At 26.3% G+C, this 27,981-nt stretch overlaps 1 protein-coding gene and 1 long non-coding RNA gene across 6 annotated transcripts in view; one reads left to right on the top strand and one right to left on the bottom strand.

Annotated features, from left to right (window-relative positions):
* The window catches only part of LOC122269977 (uncharacterized), a 384,828-nt gene extending 370,741 nt beyond the window's left edge, over positions 1–14,087 (top strand). For 3 of the 4 annotated variants that reach the window (XR_015435531.1, XR_015435532.1, XR_011637273.2), the window contains one exon: positions 13,240–14,087. This is a non-coding gene — a long non-coding RNA (uncharacterized LOC122269977). Of the gene's footprint in view, positions 1–7,188; positions 7,989–13,239 lie in introns of those variants that run through there. The other variant, XR_011637272.2, reaches the window with a different exon arrangement.
* LOC107456529 (alpha-soluble NSF attachment protein) lies at positions 45–27,796 on the bottom strand. Of its 2 annotated transcripts, XM_087167874.1 has the most exons (11): positions 27,516–27,796; positions 27,230–27,309; positions 24,126–24,242; positions 22,975–23,021; positions 22,817–22,894; positions 16,703–16,758; positions 14,396–14,480; positions 9,996–10,100; positions 9,222–9,290; positions 5,660–5,840; positions 45–3,061 (listed from the first exon to the last, which is right to left on the bottom strand). In XM_087167874.1, exons 1-10 carry the CDS (start codon positions 27,605–27,607, stop codon positions 5,691–5,693), a joined length of 879 nt encoding a protein of 292 aa, XP_087024000.1. In that variant the 5' UTR covers positions 27,608–27,796; the 3' UTR covers positions 45–3,061; positions 5,660–5,690. The 2 variants fall into 2 exon arrangements, with proteins under 2 accessions (XP_087024000.1, XP_087023999.1); XM_087167873.1 differs by having other exon boundaries at positions 45–5,840; positions 27,516–27,790.
* Positions 27,797–27,981: the final 185 nt, after the last annotated feature.

Raw genomic sequence — 27,981 nt, 5'->3', positions numbered from 1 at the left:
ACAATAATATATTTATAGATTTTAATCACATAAATAAAGACACCTTTCTCAAATAACACTTTTTAATACATCATATACAGCAAAATCAACAAAATTATAACAAACTAAATATCAGTAGATATTTTACAACTGTACTAAAAATAAACACATTTTACTTTAATGAATAAATAAAATCACAGCAATGAATTCCATCATAATAAAGACAGACATTTAGAAATAATTTATACACTACACACATGAATATTGCTCAACATGAAATTTTGCTCTAAAATGTCTACAAGTATTTACAGCAAAAATTGTAAAACTTTCTCACGAGAGATCTCTAAATTAATCTCATTGTATCGTTTTATTTTATGGAATATCCCCATAGATAATGAACCAACTTTTAAAATGAAGTATTTTTTCCTCTTTTGATTCACAATTTGATAACATGAAAAGTTTAGAATGTATATACATACAATTAAAAGAGGAGAAATAAGATCTTTAAGAAAAAACAATAAAATAATTGTTAGCAGCAATTTCGATTAAATAATTTCCGAAATAAACTATCGCAATAATTTTAATAAGAATAATATTTATTATAAGCAGGAAATTATTTAATATAAATAACAAATTAGTATCAATACATTTCACTGAAATGATCTTTAAGAAATTTTTATAGATAAACTGAAAAGAATATATAAATGCATTATGAATGAGAACTGCCCAGAAACAAGAAACAAAAGGAGAAAATAAAAACTCTTCACTTTGTAGGTACATTTCTAAAATTTGTTTTTCCATAATACTTTCTTATCTGGCTTAGCTTTAAAGAGTTAATATTAATATGAGTTACTGACTTCTAACTGGTTTGCCCGTTTTGTATAAAATTTTGAATTTTTAAAAATAAATTGATATTAATTTAAATGAGACTCACATGTTATGTCTACAATTATGTCCAAATTTGTGAGTTGAATTAATTGTTTAAAAAAATCATTCAAAACTAAACTAGTTAGAAAAGCTATGCTTTACAAAGAAAGAATGTGAGTACAAAATTTAATCATCAGTTGTTTCAATGACAGACTTTTTAAAGTAAAAACAATAAATATGGAAAACAACAAAAATTGATATTTGATTCAAATAATTTGACAGTATACACACTTGAGAAAATTACCATTAAAATTTTAAGTTTAAATTCATTAAAATAAAAAAGTTATAGTATTTTTTTTATAATAAAAGTTATAGTATTTTTATAATAGTTTTTGTAAACTGATTTTTTTACATAAACTTTTGCACTCTTTAAACGGCATTTCTAAAAACATTTTTCTAATTGTAGGCACGATAATCAGTCCAATTTTCATCCTGCTTCTCTCTATACTAAAAAAAAGTTACTACCGTCACTGCTGTTACAGAAAAGTTTTGCTGTACATGCTGATCACTCTCATAATGCGAAAACTATTGGATAAAAAACATTAAATTTTGCACATTTTTAGTAAAATGATTCAAAAAAACATTGATTACAAATTTTTTATTGATGCTTTCTCTAATTCTCTGAGTTATTTTATATTAAAGTGAAAAAAAATTCGTTCTCTCTTAATAGTTTTTAATATGCAAAATAAAGTATAAATGAAAATATTTTATAGAAGTTAATGGTGTATATCTTATTAATACACTATTTTTTACTAAACAACAATAAACAAAAAAGAAAGAGAAGACCGAGATATACACTGACATAAAATCTATGCACATTTTTTTTTTCTCTCTGAATAATTGAAAATGCTTGTGACACATCTATATCCAGATTGAAATAAAAAAGCTAAAATATTTAAAATTGATTCAAGCCACATAAAGTTTAAAATTGTTACAATTTTGGCAAAAAATTAAAAATCTATCAATACCTAATTCAAATACTCACTTCATAAAGTTAAACCAGAATGAATAAAAATAAATAAATAAAGCTCCAACATAATCACATCAACACTATTAGATCAAAAAGAATGTATAAGTTATAACCATTAAGTAGTAGTATAAAGTAGAAACAGTGTTTTAAGTATATGCTATTTGCACATGATATATTGTAGTTTTCTTTATCTTGCACTAACACACATATGCCACGAGAGAGAGAGAGAGTAAAATTGTGTCATCTACGAGGAAAAACACCAAGCAGCACAGAATCTGGCTATTAGCTGATGTGTGTAAGCACCACAGTACATTTCTCACTAATAAACTTTCCGAGAGGAAATATATTTTTCACGTGAAGTATGGGCAATCATGTTGATGACATAGTGGAGGGAAGAACATATTAATGTTTAATACAATGTAAATGTTTGACTAGAAGCTTGTTTATTATTGAAATAGAAACTAAATTTTGAAGAAAAAATAAATTAAACAAAAATTAAATTTTAAGAAAAGTATTTGGTGACGATACTTTTACTTCAAGCAATAATTTCAAATAACCTTAATATGATTAGCCTTCAACTGAACTAAACAGATCCTAAATTGAAAACTATTTCAATTTTCAAAAAATTGCGTTTTTTACATATCTTTTTACCTTAAAATATATTATTTCATTCATGGATGCATTTAGTTCTAGAAATCATTTCAACCACTTTCGCACCTTTATTCTTTAAAAAACAAGACAGTTAATAAAAAAATTTGAAATTAATTTTTAGATATTTTATAGAAACATTTTACATAAATGCATGTCAATGTTTATGAAGAAAAAATAATAAATTCAAAAACAAACAAAGAAACAAACAAACAAAACAAAAAACAGAAATTTAAACAGTTAAATACACATTATAAAAATAGAAAAATTATAGTTATTTCAATAAAAGAATGTGAATGAATACTTTAAATACTTATCATTGTATAAAAGAAGTGGAAAGATTAACACTTCTGTGAGAAGTTAGAATTTAAAAAATATAGTGAGCATGAAACCCTTTAAATTAAAAAGTATTACTTTGATTGAAACACAGAAAAGATGGGGGGGGGGGAGGATTCAAAATTTCAGTAAAGCAGTTTTCTCTAATTTGTGAATGCCTTGATTAATATTCACTAGTGATGATTTTACAATAGTTGAAACCTACAGAACCGAAAACACAATCTTTATTAATTTTTAATAATAATACATAGTTGCTTACAACTTTACTACACTTGTGAAATAAACTTAATAATTCTAAAAATTAAAAATAATATTTAAACTTATAATTTTTAACATAAAATAGATTATAAATGCTAAATTTGTTAAAAACTGTCACTAAAATTATATTATTTTTTTCATTTACGGAATTATAGAAAAAGATTCACAAAGTCTAAATTTTTTTTCTCCCAAAATTTATTGAAACACAGATATTACATCATTAGTTTATTCAGAATGATATGTGAAATACACTATATAAAATTAAAAACTTCTTTAAATATTAAAAAAAAAAAATTTGTAAAAATAGTGAAACTAATAACTATCCACTTGAAACTGAAATTGTAATATGCATTTTGCATAGAGTCATCACTGTATAGAGAAACATTGCAAAAAGTCATCAGATATATTAAAATAGTACTTGTAGTGCTTTTAAAATTGCAAGAAAAATACCAGATGAATAATAGAGAAATACAGATGTAATTTTTTCTTTAATTATCTTGATTTACATTTACATAGTAACAGTGCAAATTGCAAAGAATTTTCTTTACACTATTAAAAATACTTAAGAGTGAGTAATTACTAAAAATAAAAACAAAAGGTAAAAACAAAACTAAGGTAAAAAATAACTACAGTAGAAGCAAATATTTTACCAAAACAAACATCTATTACAATAACAAATTCCTACTCAAATTACAGTTAAATAAAATATCACATTATAACAAAATTAGTATGTAACTGCAAAACTAATCAATACACAAATAACACATTTAAAATAAGCTTTTTATTATTGGTCAAATAAATAAATCTCACTTCGGTGATTTTATCTGAAGCTCTTTAAACAAATTGTATAAAAATTATGCACAAAATATTTATAAAAAAAACTAATAAACAAGTAATAATATTACATCATTAACAACACAAAATTAAATTTTAAAATAATTTGCTTTCACCTAATATTTTCAGCTGTTTTTTGCATAAATGTAAAAAAAAAAATTTTTAAAAAACACTAATTTTTTAGGCAGTTTAAAAAAAAATTTAATTAAATTATAAAATAGTCAAATAGAAAATCTTGAATATTTCTAAACAAATAAATGAATGATGCAACCAAACTCAAAATAATAATCAGTATCTCCATTTTTCTTTCGAATTAAAAATTAAAATACATTCTGTAACAAAAAAAAAGCTCACAGAACTTTAACGGAACAAAAAAAAATATCACATTATAACAAAATTAGTATGTAACTGCAAAACTAATCAATACACAAATAACACATTTAAAATAAGCTTTTTATTATTGGTCAAATAAATAAATAAAACTCACTTCGGTGATTTTATCTGAAGCTCTTTAAACAAATTGTATAAAAATTATGCACAAAATATTTATAAAAAAAACTATTAAACAAGTAATAATATTACATCATTAACAACACAAAATTAAATTTTAAAATAATTTGCTTTCACCTAATATTTTCAGCTGTTTTTTGCATAAATGTAAAAAAAAAAAAAAAAAATTTAAAAAACACTAATTTTTTAGGCAGTTTAAAAAAAAATTTAATTAAATTATAAAATAGTCAAATTGAAAATCTTGAATATTTCTAAACAAATAAATGAATGATGCAACCAAACTCAAAATAATAATCAGTATCTCCATTTTTCTTTCGAATTAAAAATTAAAATACATTCTGTAACAAAAAAAAAGCTCACAGAACTTTAACGGAACAAAAAAAAATATCACATTATAACAAAATTAGTATGTAACTGCAAAACTAATCAATACACAAATAACACATTTAAAATAAGCTTTTTATTATTGGTCAAATAAATAAATAAAACTCACTTCGGTGATTTTATCTGAAGCTCTTTAAACAAATTGTATAAAAATTATGCACAAAATATTTATAAAAAAAACTAATAAACAAGTAATAATATTACATCATTAACAACACAAAATTAAATTTTAAAATAATTTGCTTTCACCTAATATTTTCAGCTGTTTTTTGCATAAATGTAAAAAAAAAAATTTTTTAAAAAACACTAATTTTTTAGGCAGTTTAAAAAAAAATTTAATTAAATTATAAAATAGTCAAATAGAAAATCTTGAATATTTCTAAACAAATAAATGAATGATGCAACCAAACTCAAAATAATAATCAGTATCTCCATTTTTCTTTCGAATTAAAAATTAAAATACATTCTGTAACAAAAAAAAGCTCACAGAACTTTAACGGAACAAAAAAAAAATTTTCACAACAGCAGCAATGAAAACAATTAAATAAACAATATTATAAAAACTTTAAATATCTTCCAAAGAAAAGAAGGAAAAAATTGCTTATACATAATAACAGATATAAGCTTCAATTAAATGCAGTCAACTATATATATGAACTAAATGCAATTATCACAAAATAAACATAAATTATAATAAATAAGTGAACACATAACAATGCACTGCAAAATAGATGCATTTGGTCATTATACATATATGATACAATAAAGCTTCATAAATAATATCACTGCAGTTTTATACTGTGCACGACTTACAGGGATAGAAATATTATAATTCACAGCCAATTTAGCAGAGATCTGGATTTTCAGAGATCGACTTTTTAATGCGCAGTAAGATATTAGTGTACCAAGAATCTAAGCGTGATATGGAGTCATACTCTTTAACAGCATCTGTAAAACCATCAATATCTTGCTCTTCTATTTTTTCAAGAAGTGTCTGAAATGAGAACATGGCAATAGCTTGTAATTAAAATGATCTTAATAATGAGAAAAAATTAATTAAAATAAAAATAACACATCTCTCAATAAGTCTCCATTTTACACAAGAAAAAAACAATTTTTTTTTTAAAATTCGATTTTATTTTTTAACAGTCTCATTCAAGAGTAAATACATTCATTCTAACATTCCTCAAATTTTTCAATGCCATTTTCTTTTTTGTAAAAAGATTTGTATGCACTCTCAAAATTGGCGTCAGTTTTAGCAATCATTTCTTTGAGTCAAATTTCATTTCATTCATTCAAATTTTCGACTTGCAACACAAGACATTGTCTTGGTGCAACAATACTTTCTTTGCATGTGAGGCTGTTTTTTTTTTTTTTCTACACTCAATTGATCCAATAGTGCCATGTAATTCGACAGTTGATAATTTAATCTTTTTCAAGATAGTCGATAAATAAAATACTGCGCACATTCCAAAATATGGATGCCATAACCAAGTCAGAAGACTTTTAAGGTATCGTTCAATCTGGACGAATTTCAGCGGCTTCTGTTCACTCGGCTAACGATCCATCTGATCCAAATGTATTGCAGGGAAATTAAATTTTCAACCATTGTGAGACATCATTGCAAAAAATCCTTTTTATTTTGCGTCAAACAGAGCACTGAAAATTCCTCAATTTCCAAATACAGCAACTTTCGATATCTTTTAGAAGTCAGCTATCCTACAAAACTTCACTTTAAGGTTTCTCAAAACTATTTTGTGAAATTTTTTACTTTTTCTGGAACAACTACCAATTCAATTTGACAAAGCATTCAGCATCATCAGTGCTTTTATGAACATGTTTAAATTTATCATACCAGTCAAAATTAACCGAATAATTGAAAATTGATGCAGAGCTGCCATAATGTTTACTAAGTGGGTTTTTGGTTTCAACAGTATTTTTCACCATCAAAAAAAAATGTTTAATTACAGGGTTGTCACTCAAATCTGGAAAAAAAATTCCCTCTGCTTTCCCTGTTATACGCAATATATTAAGAGGAAACAACAATTAGTGTGCTCTTGTGTGAGCTATATTTGGTTAACTATATTTATTAGTTTCAATTGCTGGAAAAACAGCTGAACATACTTAAATAATGCTATGGTAAATGAAATAGTTTAGTATAGTTGGAATATCATGGTTAAATATCCCATAGATTACGCTTTGAGTGGTCACCATTTTTTAAAAGACCAAAATTAAAAAAAACAAAATCCCCTGTATTTTCTCAGTTTGTAAAGAAAAAAATCAAAATTCCTTGCATTTTCCCTGTTATTTTAGGTGATTTTTAAATTCCCTATATTTTCCAGGTTTTCCCTGTTCTCCCTGTGGAGTGGCAACCCTGAATTACCACATGAAATTCTTTTTTATACATTGTTTGGAAAATTACAAAATTGGAGTCACTAAAACCACTTGTAACCTATAAACTGATTATCAGTAAATCAAGAAATTTTGACATGTATCGTTTGAAAGATACTAGTATCCCGAAATCATATGGGACTGTAAACAGTGCTGCCGGGTAATGTGCTTAATCGGGGACTTATGGAGTGATGTGTTATATCATATGAGTGTTCTTATAATATTTCCCCCTTTCTAGCCTATTATACAATTCCAAGTTATTGACTTTGTAGACTAAAAAAAACAGTGCTATGCTTATTAATTGAAGCAAAGGTAAGATTTTAAGTTTTTCAAGGTAAACATACTTAGGTAAAGAAAATATTCCTTGTTTTGAGTAATATTTTACATATGATGGATTAGAACCATTCACTTCTGTTGAAGGAATGATTGACAGGGGTCTGTCCAAACATTTTGTAAAAGGTCCTTTTTTTGTAAAATTGTGAAAAAATTACTCGTAATTTGTGAATATAAAATAAACGTTAAGTCGCATTCGTTCAACCAGAGTTCTGTTTTGTAAATTTGTGCAAATAGAGTCCTGTTATTGCAAAAAAACCTTTTCATGGATACAAGATTATGCTCAACACTGAAAAATTATAATTTTAAAAAAATTAAATTTTTAAAAATAAATTGCTATTGCTGCTACTAAATTAGAGATGCAACATACAAATATTTGATATTTAGCCTATACTGCACAACACAGAATATTCATTTCGGACGAATAATGGAAACAAAATCATTCTCATTTTTATTAATTTCAGTTGACACGTTTTAAATAACACAACTTAGTAATGTATCACTTCTAATGTGTTACACATTAAATAAACTTAAACAATTTCTAAATTTATAATATTGTATTTAAAAAATTGCCAAAAATTAATTTTTATTTACATAGTATTCTATTAATTAATTTTATGAATAATATATTGCTCAATTATTTATTTACAAAAAAATACCATTTAATATCAATAAGAAAGTACACACGATGTTTGTAGAAATAGAAATATTTTCTTAGAATACTACATTTGGAATTTATAATTTCTTTTTTACTTCAAAGAAGTTAAGGTACTTAATATACATGAAATGAGATCAAACTTAGCCTTAGAATTAAAGCAGAAAAACATGATTAAAAAAATATTAGAGCAATATATGTCAATTGTCAATAGATTTGAAAATATCTATTAACAGCTGAACACTCAGCATCAATTTTTCCAGCCCATTTACAATAATACGCAAATGTCTTTTGAGTGTCTCTTGTGAAGCGTCCGATTAAAAGATAAATTATTTTGTGAAGGGTCCGTTTTTAAGTTAATATATGTTGTGAAGGGTCCGCTTTTATGAAAAGATATTTTGTGAAGGGTCCGTTAAGGCTATCTTTTCTCTGAGTAAAAATTAAAGCTTTTGGAAGCGTATACAAAATAGAGCAGGTGATGACAGAAAAAGTGTTTAAATTATAAAAAAAAAATTTCTTCTAATACTCTTAATAATCGAACATTCCTACCAAAAAATCACAAACAGCAATAGTTCAACAAACACTTAGATTAGCACAAATATCATACTTTTATTACATTTAAGTCAAATAAATAATTTAAGAATATGATGTAAAATGGATTTTGGGTTTGTCAAGTTCTCTCTTAAAAAAGGTGTTTATAATTGATACTTAAAACAAATCCCGGCAATCTGAAAAATGCCTGTAATGTCAGGCATGTACCTTAGGTTATTATGTAAAGATTTTATCGTACCATATTTTATAACAGTATTTTCTTCAAATATTCTTAAAAAAAACTTTTATTTTACATGTTATCCTTGAAATGTAATTATAAAAATATCAAAAAATTATAAATTTTAGTTTTTTGATATGTTTTAGAAATCTTGAAAATTGCCGTTATAATAACTGAATATTACTGGCTCAATATACCAAAACTTTTAAAAGTCAAAAGCTTTTTACCATAACTAGTTTGCATTCCCTGGAATCATGAAATGATGGACATATTTCCTCATATTTCTTCATGGCTTGCTGCAAAAAATTTTTGAAAATTAAATATTATAAAGAAAAGTTGTATATACAAACAAAATAAATAACAACATGAAAACAATAAATGAAACTATAATGCAAATTATATCCATATATTCATACATAATATTAAAAGAAGAACAAAGTGAGATTTTTTGAAGATAGTTGAAGACTACAAAAATTTAAACTTATGCATTATTATAACTCATATTTTTGATGGCATGCTGTAAAAAGACCATTTAAAGAAAAAATTTTAAGGAAACTATTTTAAAAAGTCAAATAAGTCAAAATTTTTTAAACACAAATTAAATAAATATCAACATTAAAATAATCAATTAGTATATATATCCTTGCTGAAACTCTACTGCAAGTTATTGTTTCATATTTATGAGCAATTTAAAAAAAAATATGGAATTTAATGAGCATTGAAAATTTTGAATTCATATATTATATTATTGTTACAGCTCATGTTTTATCCAAGTATAATGGTTAGATATAGTATAAAACCAAACTCAAGAATGGATGACAATAATAAAACTAATTCAGCTGTAAAGTTGATGCATAAAAGTTTCAAAACTATTTGAACAAATAAAGTATATATTTAAAACATAATAGGTGAATAATTTCATAAACACTTTATCAAACAGTTAATAAACAAATTTATCAAATAAAGTATATAATGAATTTTAATGGTTTTTTAAATTTTACCTGAGCATTCAAAACATCAATGCATGCATGCAATAAAGATGCACAAAAATAATACTCCTTGGCACTGTATTTCATTAATGGACTGGCAAGAGCTGCTTCCCCAACCTAGTAACATATAAAATTCCATGAAAACAATACTTTATTAGGATTTAAACATTAATCTTAATGAAATGTCATTAAGTAATCACCTATTAATCTATCAAACTTTTGTTTTAATAAACCAGAGTTAAATATAAGTTTGCACAAAAGGGTCTGAGGCTCGAAACAAACAAAAGGCATACGCACGCACGAAACATTTGAAGCTACTACAACTTCTAAATAAAATTAAATAGAAGTCTTACATATGAACAAAAAAATTGATCTAAAAACCTATCCAATCCAGTAAAGTGTCTAATTTATTAACAGTTTCCCAATTACAGGTCCCAAATTTTGTGTAAAAGTAATAACTATGAGCTATACACAATTTTATAACACAATTTAAGAGTTCCGTACTATTTAAAAATAAAACTTTAAAATTAATATTTTTTTTTTTTAAATTTGTAGAAACTATTTTAAAATTATTTGAAACAAGCACAGAGACCACAACAATCAAAATCACTGTATAATAAAATCAGCGGCTTTTTAAAATCAACTCTGAAAGAAGCATTACAATATCATGACATGCTATCATCATTTTATAAAATAATGATCACCACTTAAAAATCACTTTTTAGGGCACACGTTTAAAATAATTAAAAATTTTCTTTCTTTTTCTTTCTTCTATTTTCTCAAATTTTAAAAGCTCATAGATAATACATTTTATTATTATGCCCCTAAGAACAAAAAGAACAGAGTTACAAGTTCATATTATAAATCTTAGGAAAACTGAAAAGTGAGAATTAAAAAATTATGAAACAAGGACCATTAAAAAATCCAAATCAAAGCTGTGTATGAATTAAGAAAAGTTATAGAATGCCTATCATCATTCAATGCATGATTTCAGCTGAGGTAGCATTTTTCACAAACACTCAGCAAAAATGCTAAAATGAAACATGTTTTTTCACTTTTATACAAAAGTATTTTACTAATGTTTGTTTTAAAAAATAAACAAGCCTTCTGGAATAAAAGGGTATGAGCTAATGTATGATGCTAAAATCCCTTTGTTTATTAATTTTTTAATGTCAAAAAAATAAATAACAAAAAAAAATGCGATTAAATTTGAAATAAAAGTTCAACTTTGGAGGGAAAAAAGGTTGGAACAATATCAATAAGAACTTTCAAAATTATTTAAATTATATTAAAATGTAAATTTTAATTTTCACAAATTTAAATCTTTAATTAAAATTTAATTCAATAACTCTTAAAATTAGATTACTATAAAAGACAAGGAAGAGATTTTCTTACGTAAGTCTGTGATAGGTTTCGTAATTTTGATTATTTTTGCTCAAAGAGGAAAATGATACAAAATTGCCAAAAACATGATTATATAATATTTAAACAGTCTCTTACAGAAGGTAAATTAAATATTTCTTTTTAAAGACATAAATTACTTCATATTTTTCATATTTTACATAAAGACATATTTTTCAATGATTTAGTTATTACACTGGAGCTTCATGGCACTTTTAATTTAAACTAGAGAAAAGATTAAATTTATAAAAATGAAGGATAAGTAAAGGAATTTGTTAATGACATAACATTTTATTTGGAAATGCAAACACTCTTAGCAACTATTCAACTTGTTTTGGTTTTTTTAAAGTTTTTAAAAAATACATTTGGGTTGGCCAAGAACCACCTAACTCGCCCCATAGGCACACCTATGCGTTTTAACAACATTTTTATTCATTATACTGTGTTACATTGGGTTTATACTCTCTTAGAATTAAACTAAAAGTTAACTAGTAAGTATAATTAGTAGTTAATTTTTAAAAAACACTTCATTAGCTGTAGTGTATTTATTAATAATTCTTTAAGTAAGTACTAAATTTTAAAAAGTTTGCATTTGAAAATGTATTTACAGTTAGAATTGAACACTAACTCTTATTTATAAGACTAAAAGCATTGATTTATAGCATAAATTTATTATAGCATGGGTTTAGAACATAAGATTTAGTAAAAATAAAATTAGTTTTTGGTGCATTTTTAAAGCCTAATTTGGAAAACATTTTTCCTAAGTGCAGAGATTTTGGTATGAAAACACAGTCACCCTATAAAATCAAATATTCTCAGAACGGATGTAATTTTCATAAGAGATGGGCACTGTATTATTTAAATTTATATATAAGTTATTGAAGGGAATAGTATATGCCCTAGAAAAAGTTTTAAGTTAGCATAGCATATAATGTTAGAAAAATCATGGACAAAGATTTTTTACATTTCAAAATGAACAGTTTATTAACAAATTGCAAGAAACATTTCTTATATGCTGTTTTGTTATGTGTAAAATGATTGCTTTACAATATTTTTATGAGTTCAAAAATCAGAATGCTGTTTATTTTTGTCTAGAATTTGCAAGAACTTTAAATTATTCCTGTTTACATATACCTTTTATCTATATCTAAGATCCTGAGACCCCTTAAAATTATTAAATATTATATTTTGTATTAAAGTTTTATAATAAATCTTTCTAAACAAGTAATGAAATAAATAAATAAATGATTTATAACATGAAATTACTTTTGATACTAAGAACTTGAATCACTTAAAAAATAATCTTGTTTTTAAAAAAAAATATACATATTTAATTCATCATGTTATTTTGAATAATTTATTTTAAAAAAATACATCATAAAAAAAATAATGATACAAATTTAAAATCTTACTCTGAAATATTTGAGAAAAAATTTTAGAAAATCTAAATCAAAACATGATTGATCAAACATGATTTAAATCAAAACAAAATTGAAAAGTATATTTAAAAGTGATAAAGTTAAAATAATATTTTTTTTGCCTTACTGATGAAATAGTTTTTTAAATAAACTTTAATTTTTTTTTTCAATGTCAGTTAAATTCATTAAATAAGTAATAAGAAAAATAATTTAAAAAAATAACAATTGTAACATTAAGAAAGAAAAAAAAGAAACACAAGAAGAAATCGATACAAGATAGAAGAAAATCAAGCAGCACAGATGTAATTACATTTCTTTCAAAACACAACAAAAATCTAAAAAGCATAATATTATTGTTACAAATAATAGTATAAAACAAGAAATATTTTTAAAAATATATTTATATTTTCAAATACACAGAGAAATTTCTCTTTCAGGGTACTTCAAAAGAATTAGCCATTGCAAAATATGGATGCTGCAAAATATGTATATGGAGCTATTAATATGCAAAACATTATATTTTACACACTGAATAATTTACCTATAACACAATGATTTTTTAAAATAGAATCAAACATCATTCCAAGCTATAACCTCAACATATTCATCATAAAAAATAAGATTTTAATTATACATAAATAACCATAACGCTGTCAAGTAAAAATAATTTTATTATTAACTTTAAGAACATGTTTTTAACATTACAATATTTTGTAAGTAAAAATCGACCTGATGTAAGTTAACCCCTAATTTTTACTTCACAAAGGTAGATTTTCCGTATACTCAAATCGAAATTTGTTAAAAGTAAAATTTTTAAGGTCAACAACGCTTAAAGGAATACCGTCGGTTTCAGTCAAATCTATGCAATTAAGTAGGTTATTCAATTAAAAGGGGAGTGCAATATTCAATATGTTCTAAATTTTTGCAAAATGTTTACTTTTTAATATTATTTAATTATAATGCATAGTATCGTGTTTTGATTAAATAAACTCAGTTTTATGATCAGTAAACATTTATAATTAAAACTGTCTGTGTTAGTATCATAAAATATAAATGTCATTTAAAGTTACATAAAAATAAATCAATGTTAGTGAAACATATATAGACGCTAAAATATTATTTGATCCTTTTTGAAAAAGCTATAACTGAAGATCTGTTTTATACCTGTTTAATATGTCAATTAATCAAAATACCAGTGAACTTTGAGACATGCACAAAGAATGGAATACAAAATTCGTTATAAATTATTTATAAACAAATATAAATAAAGAAGAGCTACTTCTGCCAGCAAATTTAGAGACAGAACAAATAAAATACTAAATTCTGTAGCAATTACTTACATACAAGTATAAAAAAAGGGACTATTTCTGCCCATGAACTTTGAGACATGGACAAAGAATAAAATATAAATTTTTTTATTTATATAGAAATAAAAATAAAGAAAAGCTGTCAGTGAACTTTGAGACATTGGAAAAGAATGGACATCCAATTCCCTTACTCTGCAGCAGTTAACAAAGTTGCTATTTAGAGAAGTTTCAAAGCACAACTAGAAATGTAAAGAACATCTTATAAATTATCTAACACTCAAATTACCTGTTCATAAATACTAATAGCTTTTTCATACTGTTCAAGCTGGGCTGCATACTTGGCAACATTCAGCATACACTTGTTTGCTGAACTGTAACAAACATATATTAATTGAAACTTTGGTTTTAAATGCATGAATATAATTTAAGTGAACTTACAATCTACAATATTTTATTTGTAAAATAAATAAATTAAAATTTATATGCTGTATAAACAAATAAATGGAACCTTGATACAAAATTCATAATTTGTTTCAACTTGAAAAACCTAAAAAAATTCAACCAAATTGCACCCTATCCATTTTTTTAAAATTACCATAATTATTATTCTTTTTCAGAAAGACAACGTGAAACAGGCATTCATAACTCAAAAAGTTGTCAATATGTGGTGAAAAAGCATACAAAAGCATAATATCACTGTCATTTTTAGATTTTTTAGGTCAATTATTTGAATTTAAACAGGAACTTTTCAGTTAACCAGGTGCAAGTAAACTTAACTTTTTTAACACAAATCCGTCACCAAAATAAATAAATAAATAAATAAAATTAAGATCATTAACATTTGATTCCAGGGAAACAGAAAACATATCTGCCAACCTTAAAGAGTAGGAATTATCGTAAGATTGAAGTTCAAATTTGAAAGATTTTACCAAAAATAGAAAATATTTTGTGCATGATGTAAATTTTCATACTTGGAGTATTTACACTTTAAAAAGTACACTTAAAAGTTTAATAACTTTTTTTTAATGATTGTCCACAGATTATTGAATAGAATAAATATTTGTGTTTTCAATGAATTTAAATTTTGCTGGATGAAAGCGAAATAGTGAAATTAGGTTTTCTCTTTAAGTACATTTAGTAATGTAATAAGCATTAAATAATAATACATGAATATAGTTATTAAGTACATTAAGTAATGGATTAAGCTTTAAATAATAACATTTGAATATACATTCTATAAATAAAACATAAACAAGAACTTGGATACTTAAAAATAAATTTACATTAGGAGCAGTAACAAAAAAAGTTTAAAAAGCTGCAAATCTTATAAAAATTCCTAATTATGTTCAATTTAAGTTATTTTTTAATTGCAATAGTAAAATTAAATAACGATAAAATGAACAGATGTAAGATTTTTAAGTTGTATAAAAGATAAAATATAGAATATTTTAACCACTATTATTAAAAGAAAATATTGATAAAAATATGCAGATTTAAAAAAAAATATCAAATTAAAATTTTGAATGAAAGTGGAGGGGATGTAAGTGGAATGATCCGGTTCGGGAAGAAGCAAATGGCATTCCTTGTCTGTTTTGTTTACATGACTTATATATCATGTGACTCATTGAGTCATAAAGCTGCAACCACACTGTTAAAGATTTTAACTCAATATGATGTTGTTTATAGCAGCTGTTATAGCTTATAGAAAAGACACATATTAACTTTTTACTCCATAAAAATTGCTAGGAAAAAGGGAACATTTTATGAAATGCTTTTAAGCTTTAATATAAGGTATTAATCATGTTAATTTAAAACAATTATTTAAATACAGCTAAAAAATAAATATATACATGGTTATTAACTGTTTTTATAGATATATATATTAATTTACTTTGATATTAATTTATAGATGTTATTTTATTTAAAAGTTTAGAGCCATTTCTTACAGGAGTACAAATCAATGAAAATTGCTTATTATGCAGTACTGAAAAATTTACTTTTTCACTAAAATATTTATGTAATACTTTCACTGATGTTTTTATTTTATGAGCAAAAAAATATCACATAAATAAAAACTCATTTTTAAAAACATGTTAGCAACTATAACAAAATAATTTTAATAATATAGAAAATCCTAATTTGCTAAATTCATTTTTGTTAAATCACTTCTACTGATAGAAACTAATGTCTCACTTCCACCCATTTAACATAAATTTGGCCATAAAAAAGGCCGTTTTCTCTTCTTAATTTATAAATATTTTGTTGCTCATATGCATATTACTAAAAATAACCTTAGAACAATGTTACATAATTCTCTTAAGTAATTGAACAAATTTGATCTTGGGACGAATTTTCACAAAATCATTTGGCTTCAGTGCTAATTCATTTGAAATATTTCTATTCGTATGGTAAAATCGTAGTAAATTATTGTTCTTTCCACGCATTACATTAGGGTTCTTAACTTAGGAGGTTTTTCAAAATTTCTTTCTTTTTGATCACATAAGTTAACACAGAGAAATTGTATAGTTTTTTTTTTCCCTTGAGTCTTTTACATTTTACTAAATTAATAATGAAATTTAAAATATATATATACCTGTTTGATTCTTCTCCTCTGAAATAATCAGCAGCTTGCTCATAATGTTGCATAGCCTATAGAAGGAGAAAAAAAGACACACAAAAATATACATATACATATGAATCTTACATATTATTAAGATTAATTTTGAAAACGAAGCATTGTAAACAAAATTTATAAAAATAATAAAGCTAGATAAAAACAACTTATAAATAAACAATTGATTTTCTTAGAGGAATTTTCAACTAAGTCTGTTAAAAAATAACAAAATAAAATTCATTTCCACACGTATTTAATTTCTCCGGGAAAGATTATTTGATTATAAAAGTTCGACTGCAAATTTACATTTCTGAAGGGAAAATCTATTAATTCGAGAACACAGAAAAGAAATAAAAGATCATATAAATTCAAAAGGAAAAAAATTGCTCATTAGAACAAAAACTAAATTAAAAATTCATAAAACCATTCATCATCATAAAACCATTCATCAGGCATAAAATGACTTATAGTAGTAAAACTTGGACAAATAAATATGAAAATAACTTATTAATACTTGAAAGAAAATTTTAAATAGAATTTTAATTCAAATAAGCAATTCACAATGGGGAATTAGAAACAAGACTGAACTTGACTTTCAAATTAAACAATAAGATATTATTCAATTCATAAAATCGAGATGCTTGACATGCCTGAACCATACAGAAAGAATGAATGAATAAAAATAAGAAAAATTTTAAGTAGAAAACCAATGAACTTAACACCCAAAAGAAAACCAAAAAGAGATGGTTAGAGGATGTAACAAAAGATCTAGTCATAATGAAAATTTTAAACTGGTAATCCAAAGCAGAAAAGAGTGTTTGTTTGATGAGAATTGATTTTCAAACATTACAGTGGCGATGAAGCATTTCAAAAAATAAATTATTTTTTATCAACATTTTAAAACTTTATTATTGGTGGGCTGAGAAATAGATTTGGTTTTTGTTCAAAAGTTTAGATACATTTTGAAGTAAAGAGTTAAAAATTCTAGAAAATAAATTTAAACATTAGAAACATACTAAAATAATATTTATGAATGAAAAAAATGAAAAAATACCTGCCAGTACCAATTTTTTAGATTGCGGAAGATTCACTACAAAATTTCAGAAGAAATCACTTAAAATACAGAAGATTTATTTTATGAAGTTCAAATCCATTTTTAAAATTTATAGTATTTATAAATTGAAATATTAAATCATGAAATATCTACAATACATTTTGCAATTTTATTTTAACATAAAATGACTGTTTGAAAATGAATTTACCTTAATTTTATTATGAAAGATAACCCAAACCATGATCACGTCAAACAATTTGCTTAATCATCTAATATAAAATTTTACAAAAAATCCCAAAAACAAAAGAATTGCATACCTTTTAAAGTTTGTTTGATTTGAAAATAATATTCTTTTATCATTTTTCTATTTATCAATAAAATATTCAATAAAATATTCAATAAAATAATCAATAAAATAATCAATAAAATAAGCCGTTTTTTGATTTAAAACGGCTTATGTTGGTAAAATGTAGTAAAATTAAATCGAACACAACTTTATTACCACTAATTGAATTGCTAATTGAGCCTATTCCGAAGTAAATACATAATAAAGTTTGTTTTTTCAAAAATCACGATTTTTTTACTTTATATTATTATACCCAAATTTCAAATTTAACCAATTCCAGCATAAATACAAGTTTTTCTTTAAAATGCTGATCTTTTAAAACAGTATTATTATGCATGAATTTCTAATTGTCAGAAAAGTGATTTTCTTATCTTTTTTTCAGAAGTTGTTGCTATTGATTTCAATAAAGTTGATAAAATTTTTTGTGATTTTATTGTATTGTCTTTATTGCGAAACATGAATTTTTAACTGTGCATTTGTATAATCACTTTTGGATATACATGGCTTTTAAAGTCATTAATTTTTCTTCAATTTTATTGTGACACTCATTTTAGAACTGATACCCTGTGGCCAATTCTACCACAGAGCATTTTACTTGGTTTGTCTTTTGTTTCTCAGCAGTTATTGTTACAATTTCTTCATGATTTTCAAAATACCGTTATTTTCGATACTATGTTATTGCGACACACACGAATTTTCATTTCAACAATCAATTTTTGATACACTTGATTGACGCATATTTGCATTGCACACAGTCTTGTCTAACATTTTTTTGGTAATTATTACAACCGATCAGGGCCGTCTTAATAACAAGCAGGGCCCCCGGGCACAGAAATGTTTTGGGCCCCTATTACAGTCCATACTGTTTAAAATAGAACTAAAAAACTTCACATGCATAAAATTAAGCATTTTTAAGCTATGCAATAATTTTAACAAATTTAAACACATTTTTATAGCCCCAAAAACTCAATGCGCATAAAATAAAGCATTTTTGAACTAGGCATAATTTTTCTTAAAAAAATGAGATGCTAACAAATTGCAATCCTCAAATAGTAAGTAATTTTCAAAATGAAGAAGCTAATTAAAATAAGTAAATTAAAAGGCATAGGGGTATAAAAAAAATTTTTGTATTTTATTTTGTAACCGTCGCTGAGCAGTCGACTCAATTTTTGGGTTTACGACTACCAATGTTCAATTCCGCAGCCTTGTAATTTTGAACCAATCCAGAAGACAAGGAAACTCCTGGATCAGTACCCCCAGAGGTATGACTGGTTATGGGAACATGGAGGACTTTGTGATTCGACAGACTTAACGTGCATCAGTCACCATTTACTACACGGGGAGTTTTTGGCCGGCGGAGATCGAACCCACGAACATACATGGGCCCAGTGCCCTACCAACCAGGCTATCCCGGTCAAGGGTTAAACAATTTTTTCTTTTTCTATTATAACCGTCATTGAACAGCAGATCCATTTTTTGGGTTTACGACTTCTAATGTTCAACTCTGTAGCCTTTTACTTTTGAACTCAATATAGAAAACAAAGGAGCTCTTGTATCAAGTATCGGGAGAAAATTTGGCTTCGTGGAGTACTTTTTCAGTGGAACTAACCTGCATTTACATTACATGGAGATGAAGACCACGAGAGTCTCCCACGGTTAGTCTGACGGCAAAGGGACTCTAACCCATGATCCGTCTGCCACTGAGGATATTTCACGTCAGCACTGTGGTCTGTGCAAGCCGGATGCAGATTCGTATGGACCAGCCATCATTGAATTCGAACCCGGTTCACCTCATTGGAAGGTGAACGCTCTATCCCCTGAGCCATCGCGGCTAGGGTATAGCAGTTAAAAAAATTCAAAAGGTATGAATTGTTTCGTCAAACTATTAAAATGTCAGTTATTATAATATTAATATTTAAACATCTTTCAATGCATATCAGACATAACCAGTTTAAAAGTTGTGTCGTATGATTCGAAACACTTTCAATTATTACTTTAATTAACTATAAATACTGAAGAGAGTTGGTTGAGAAGCATATTTAGTTGTTGTTGTAATTCATTTACGTCACACTGGAGCTGCACAACGGGCTATTGGTGACGGTCTGGGAAAGATCCCTGGAGGATGATCCGAAGACATGCCATCACAATTTTGATCCTCTGATGAGGGGATGGCACACCCGCTTCGGTAGCCCAATGACCTGCACGCGAAGTCGACAAGTTTAACGAGGCAGTTTAACACGCAGTTTAACGAGGACCCATACCGCACATCCTCGGTCCCTACGCAGACAGATCCAAGTGGTTACCCACCCTCACACTGACCGTAGCCAGTGATGCTTGACTTCTGTGATCTCAAGCATATTCAGAGACATTATCACTTAGGGAGTTGAGCACCTAAAAACTTCATTTTAACGAAGAAAAATAGATTTTGGCTGACTTTTTATTTTTCCTAGTGATAAACTATTCAAACTATTGGTGTTTGTATGGTAATCAATCACTATTCTTAGGAAGAAAAAAATGCGCACTTTTTACACTAGTATATATATATCCCAGAAAGCATGCAACCTTACGGCTACCTTTTGTCAGAATTTTCTTCTTATAGTCGAACGAAAGTGTTTGTACTAAAAACCTTTTTTTAATAAGGCAAAAATATTGCAGTTTTTAAACCTTTCATCCTAAAAGGATTACAAATTATTTTTTAAGACTTTTTTTTAAAATAAGTGTTGTAACTTAAGTAAAATGGTCACTTAGGTCCATAATGACGGTTTAGCTGACGTCACACACTAACGATAGAATCTGCATTGCTCATTAAAATTTCATGACATGGTGGATTTTAGCTGAGCATGCAAGACTTTATGAAAAGAAAGGTTTAAGAGTATTTTCACCTTAAGACTAGCTTTACTAAAGGATTTTTTTCACGCTTGGAAACTCTAAGTCAACATCTATTTAAGGTTTTTATATAGAAGGTTGTTTTCCAAGATTTTGGATTAGGGTAATGTGCGTAGAATAGAGCAGATTGTCACAGATCTCGTTTTAAGGTTAGAAGATTTACACGTAAGCCGCATAGCCAACCTTTTTAGGTTTACATTGAAAGGTTTTTGCTGAGTGAAAATAAACCATATTTTGCTATTTGGAATTTATTTTAAAAATTATATAATGCAAAGTTGTTTATTCTTAGTTGTTTTTTTAATACAATTTATAAAAGGTAAGATTCTCAAGGGCCCCCTGAGTGCCTGGAGCCCCTGGGCACTGCCCGGGTGTGCCCATGCGTAAAGACGGTACTGCAACCGATTTCTAGAAAGTTTTTAAAATCCCAATTTTTTTTAATCCAATTTCACTATAACATACAAACTTCGAATAGCACAATTTGTTTCGTTTTTTTTTTACCATAAAATTTTTGCGTTTTCTATAGTTTTTTCTCAACGATTTCCAAGCAATTTTCAAAATCCCGTAATTTTTAATTTGAATTCCAAATGACAATGACTCCATTTTACATCCAGGAGGATTTTTACACGCTTAGTTGTCCTAAGTCACAAGTTAACAAATCAAGTCAAAATGTAGTCTAGTCGACCATTTCCCTGACGAGACAATGTCTTGGATTTGTTGCTTGTACAGGGTTTTAATATCCTGATTATTTTCTTTTAAGTACAATACTATTAATGTGATATTTTTCTAGTACTCGCAATTACAGAAAGGGGAAGAAAAATTTTATGGATCAATTTCCTGAATGTGAAAGATTTTATTCCCAACGTGGAAAGCGGGGGAAAAAATGCAGTAACCTTACGCAATATACAGAAGAGTTGGCAGCTATGAAAAAAAAATTAACTAGTTAATAAATTAAATGATTTAATGAAAATTTTAAATTACAGTAGAACTTGGATTTAACGTTATCCGTGAATAATGATTTTCCGCTTTTTACATACCTGTTTTCAGCTTGATCCCTTTCCGTTTTATATACCAATACAATAAAATCCCATTATTTAGAGCATCCTACAAAAAGAGAAAAAGAAAAACCCACCTGGTTCCAGAAAAAGTAGTTTTACATCAATTCCATCCGAGGAGAATACCGATAGCATTTCAGAACAGAATTCTTTATGGAATATTCTCTATGTTATAACGACCTGATGGAAAGGTAACGAACTGGAGGCAATTTCAATAGCTGAAATTATAGAATCTAGTAGTGATGAAGACGACTGTGAATCTTCACGCAGATCCCCCATCATGATTCAATGAAGCAATATGAACAGAAACTTTACTTCCAAGAACTTTTAGAACAAGAAAAAGAAATGGACTACTTGGAATTTTTGAAAAATTCATTGTGTACTTCAAAACAAAAAAAGATAAACAAAAATGTAGGATTTTTTTTCCGCTAAAATAATTACGTTTTTCTTCTTCACTAAATAAATTAAATCTAACTATTTTTAATTACATTAATTGTTTAACAAAATAAAAATACATTTGTAGGCATTTAAATTTCAGTTTATATGGGAATTTTCATGACCATGATATAGCGACATTCAGTTTGTTAGTTACCATGTTTTTGTAAGGTCTGATGAGCGCAGCTATTAAATCGAGGTTCTACTGTATATTTAATATTGATATAATTTTAATATAAATTCAAAAAGAAAATTTTAAACAAATAAGTTCCAAGTTGTGCAGGCTTCAGAGTCAACTGCATGAGCAATCTATTTCTTACTTTCTCAACATCAGCCATTTCAGTTTCATAAATCTCAGCAACAGTCATATGATGCTTAGCAGCAACTGTAAATCGACCCTATAAAAGAAACTTTTTCAATAAAAAAAATTATTATTATTATTATGTTTAAGTAAATATTCTTAAAAAAGCTGACTTACTGCATCTGTGTAATATTCGATAGCCTTAGTTATACATTTGACTGCCTCTGTAAAAAATAAAAATGCTTACAAAAAAATTCATGTTATTTATTATGAATACACATGAATAGAAAAAAAAAAATTTTTTTTGACAAACAGCATCATTGAATTGAGAATGCCTCTATTATTTCACTTAGAATGCAAACATCATACAGAGTCATTAACCTGGTTTACAACGAATAATTTATAGAGTCAATCTGCAACATAATCTTAATAAATAAAAGTTTTCCTGCGACGCTTACACAGTTGGACAGAGAATATTATTCAAAAAATTTGGCTTAATTTTACATGTTTACAGCAAAGTTAGCAAAAGTAAATGTTTGTCATTTGTTGTTGCAATTAAAAATATTTATACAATTTAAAATGAATGGAACAATTTAAATTTAAAGAAAGGAATAAGTCCTTATACTATAAACAAGCAACTGCAATTAATGGCACTTAAAAATTTATTTTTTACATTTTTCTTATCATTTAATTTTTTCTTTTAAAAATCATCACTTTTTTTTTGCTTATATATTGATAAACAAAGTCCTAAGACAAATAGTAAATGAGTAAGTCTAGGAATTATAAATTATTTATCTTTTTACCTTTAATATTTTTAATATAGTAATATTTTAAGTTTGTTTTTGAAATCTGAGTTCTGAATTGAAAAATTATCTTCAGGTGCTGTGACAATTTTTTTTAAAATCTAATATGAAAAATAATCTGCAGATGAAGAAAAATAATCTGCAGTACCCACTGCAGTGCTGGAGGACTTCTGCTATTGGAGTCCTAACAAAACAGCAAAAAAATGATAAAAGGGACATTTAGGAGCCAACTTAAAAAAATATATATATACCATTTAGGAAAATAGGAACCTATTAACAGCCTTGAACTTAAGTTGTATAAGATCAGTGTTTTACAGTACCTGGAATGGGCTATTTAAATATGAATAATAATACTTCTACCAATACATAAATACAATTTGTTGGAATTTTGGCTGTTTCTGGGTATAGGTTTTTACACAGGATTTTTGGGATGACTGTTTTATCCGTGGTAAAAAACACACAAAACTGGCCAACCCCAAATATAAACACATAATAGTAAGAAAATGAATGAACTTATAACTTTACCATGAGGATCTGTTTTCTTGTAACAATTACCAGCATCAATCAATAATGCTGCGCCATCATGTCGGTTATCCATTTTTAAACGTAGAGATGCAGCTTCCGAAAAAGCACTTCCAGCAGCTAAATATAATTTAAACACATAAATTTATTGTAAATTAATTCATCTTTAAAATTAATTCTAAAGAAAGGATTTGAAGCAGATTGATTCTAATATATTAAATCAAAATCAATCTGCTATTTTTACAAATTTTCCAGAAATTTAAAACTAATAAACTTCACTATAATTCCCAAATTTTTATTAATATATTTACTTAATATTTTTTATATTAATCTTTACATTACTTTTATTATTATTTTTTTTTTCATAATACAAGTTATAACACGAATTCTTATATTTTTTTACTTTTATAGAACAAATAAAACCTTAAGTCAAACAACCGTAATTATTTAAAAGACAAATTCATTTTTTGGTTAAAAGAAATCACAACATTTTACTCACTTAGTATAAAACTGATTACGTGTTTATTGAATAGCTTATTACTTAAAGTTTGATTATACCTAAATATACAGTGTAGGCAAAAAATTTTAAGGTTTTAAAAATTTTAAAGCTATAAAAAAGCAGTTGCTTAAAAGCTAGGGGAAGCTTAAAGGAGCATTCTACGTTTTGGTTGAAAGAAATAGCATTATTTTACTCACTTTGAATAAAACTGATTATGCATTTGTTAAACATCTTATGACTTAATATTTCAATAATATACCTAAATATTCAGTATGGCCAGAACATTTTGAATTTCTAAAAATTTAAAAATTGTTAAGTAGTTAATTAAAACCTAGAAGGAGAAATATTTTACTTCAAAGACTAATAACTCAGAAGCAAAAAAATACCTAATTTACAAATTCCTTGTTGAAAATAACTAATTAATTTTAAATACAGTGGAAAGTCCCATATCCGGAATCGTCGGGACTTCAGAAAGTTTGGAAAATAGATTTTTCTGGATAATAGGTTCTTAAGGTAAATAAACATCAAAACATCCCAATTCATTAAAAGGTAACAAATAGACGGTAATTAAAGTCAATTTGCATCAACAACAAATAAATCCCCATGGTTTACATGGTTGTGCTATTTCTGAAGATTTTGTTACAGATTTAAACACTATTTTTAAAATCTCGATGCAAATTTCGAATTACACATTTCAGTTAGTAATCATTTTATCATCAGTTAGTAATCATCAGTTAGTAATCATCTCGATTAGCAACAATTCCACAGTGAATCTGCATGGTTTTGCTGATCATTTTTTCGAGAGCTATTAAAGCGGATTTTCACTTCATTTTAGAAATCTGAATGTTTTAATACAATATTATTTCGATTGACAAACTTTGAATTGCACATTATGCAGTTAATTATTGACGATTCACCCGCAATCTCACCTGGATTTATGATAGCATTTTAATCAGTAATTATAACCGATTTTCAGTTTTTTTCATGCTACATTATCATACACAGGAAATTTCGAATCACGCATTTGTACAATTGCTTTTTGATTACTTGATTTTTATTTCTGGTGTGGTTTTATTAATCTTCACTTCAACAGTTTCGGATTTCATTTTAAATTTAATATTATTACAATTCGCAGATTTCCGAATCACACTTTTGAATAATCGATTATTGATTCGCTTTTGAGTTGATAATTTTATCTCAAATCCGCAATTTTTTCAAAACGTTAAATTTTTTAACACTCCAAAATTAAGTGCATGATTCTTAGCAGTAATAGTCCTTTTATGAGAGACGTAAAAAAAAAAAAATTTTGCGCTGTCCAAAAATGCCAAATTTCGTTACCAACTTATCCAATTTTTTTTTTCATATTGTAGCTAAAATCGGATTAAAATCTTACAAAAATCAGAAGTCAAGTAAACTTTTCTTCTACTCTTTAAAAATGCGGACAAGATATTATTTTTACATTTATCAAGTCGTACTTCTAACACGTATACAGCAAATTTAGCATATGTGAGACTAACAAAAATTACACACTAAAATTTTTATGTTGCTAAAAATTTGTATTATTTAAATTAAATTTTATACAATATTACTTTAAAAAAAATAGTGTATAAGTAAGCAAATAAGTTTAAAAAAAGTAAACTTTTTCAAATGAGACATTGAAGAAAAATTAGTAAAAAATTGGAAAAAACATGACAATCAAAGCTGACGTCATTAGGGGGTACCAGCCTTGAATTGTCATAAAATGCAAAACTTTTTCTATTGAAAAAAGCTAAGACAAAAGTCAAAAAATTTGCTTTCTCTGTGCCCCAAAAGTTTTTCCCAGGTCCAGAAATATACAAGAATAAATAGAAAAATATGTTATACAATACAGTAAAGTACAGAAGCATAAAGCAATGGAAAAAACGACAAGACAAATACAGAAGGAAAGTAAGAAAGAAAACTTTCTAGTATAATATAAATTAAAATATGTTTAAAAACCAGAAGCATATACAATCATTAGAATAAAACAAGACAAATACAGAAAGGAGCAATTAATTTATACCCAGCAATTTTAGATATGGATCATTTTAGTCTGATGCATAGATTATAGCATTGCATAGATTATAGCATAGCATAGATTATAGCATAGCATAGATTGAAGCATAGCATAGATTAAATGATGAATAATTAATCACTCTACAAAAATTGATGGCCACACCCACCGTAGAGCAATTACAGGTTTCCATCAGTCAAGTCAATGCAAGAAATATATAATTATACAAAATTATTGATTTTAAAAGAGTTGACGATACTCAAATTAATAATATTTCTGTTAAACTGTAATTGCAATGTAGCTAAATGCACCTATGTCAAATCTAATTTTTGGAATAATTGATATATTTGAAAAAATAAGTTTCTATTTATTATACGTAAAAATAAAAACACACATTTTGCATTACATTTTCATGTCATAGCTATCGATTAAGCCTTAAGCAGATTGCAGTTCAGATAGTTCGCTTAAGTTCAGAAAATAATTGATAATCTTATCACTGTGAAATTCAAGCAGTCAAAATTTATTAGAAATAAATCACAAAATTTAAAATAAAAGTAACATCTACGAAAAACCTACCACTCCATTTCTTCGCCATCTTAAACATATTAGCAGCTTTTGTATACATTTCACAAGCCTCTTCAACTTTGGAAGACGATCTAAATAGAAAAAGGAGAGCAAAATAATTTAAAATAATTAGCCATTGATTTGACAGTTAACGTCGCACTAAAACAATACTAAAACAATAATAAGCTTCTTTGCCATAGAAGAAAATATTAAGTAACTATTGATTTAAAAAGTAGAAGAGCGATTGAATAATATTAAAAAGAATTAACTCGATATCAAAATATTTATTTCCTCTCACCGAAACAGACTGCCTAGAAATCCTTGTGCAGATTTCAATTTTTTTTCAGCATCTGCAACCAGTTGCATAGCTTTTTGCTCATTATCAGCCATTCTTATGTGAAGAAAAAACTTCTTTTATGATCCAATTCTTTACTTAAAAAAATATATGTATTATTTTATTCAATAACGAAACTATTAACACAGGAGCAAAATACCGCAACAACACGTTCACGAATTCACTTTCTTCACTAATTTGAAATAATACACTTTTATCTAACTCACAAGAATTATAGCATTCCTGATTTTATTTTATCGATTACGATTATAAAGAAGATCGATGAATTCCTGGCAATATGATTCATGAGCAAAATAGCCCATAGAGCGCCTAGCAGAATCCATTTCCATGGCAGCATCCTAGAGACATCATTTTAAATCATATATAAAATTATAAAAAATAACTTTACTTCATGACGTGGGCGATATAG

This window comes from Parasteatoda tepidariorum, chromosome 7 (assembly GCF_982258835.1).
Source record: "Parasteatoda tepidariorum strain Cologne lab strain chromosome 7, Ptep-v5.0, whole genome shotgun sequence".
Classification (NCBI taxonomy): domain Eukaryota; kingdom Metazoa; phylum Arthropoda; class Arachnida; order Araneae; family Theridiidae; genus Parasteatoda; species Parasteatoda tepidariorum.
The sequence above is the reverse complement of the archived record's forward strand: the minus strand, read 5'-3'. Positions and strand labels throughout refer to the sequence as shown.

Coding starts and splice junctions, on each gene's coding strand:
- LOC107456529 (XM_087167874.1), bottom strand. CDS start 27,607: ATGGCTGATAATGAGCAAAAAGCTATGCAACTGGTTGCAGATGCTGAA. Junction 16,759..22,816: donor AAATGGCTGATGTTGAGAAA/GTAAGAAATAGA, acceptor CTCCTTCTATAG/GCTATGCAACATTATGAGCA. Junction 9,291..9,995: donor TTGATGTTTTGAATGCTCAG/GTAAAATTTAAA, acceptor AATTTTTTGCAG/CAAGCCATGAAGAAATATGA.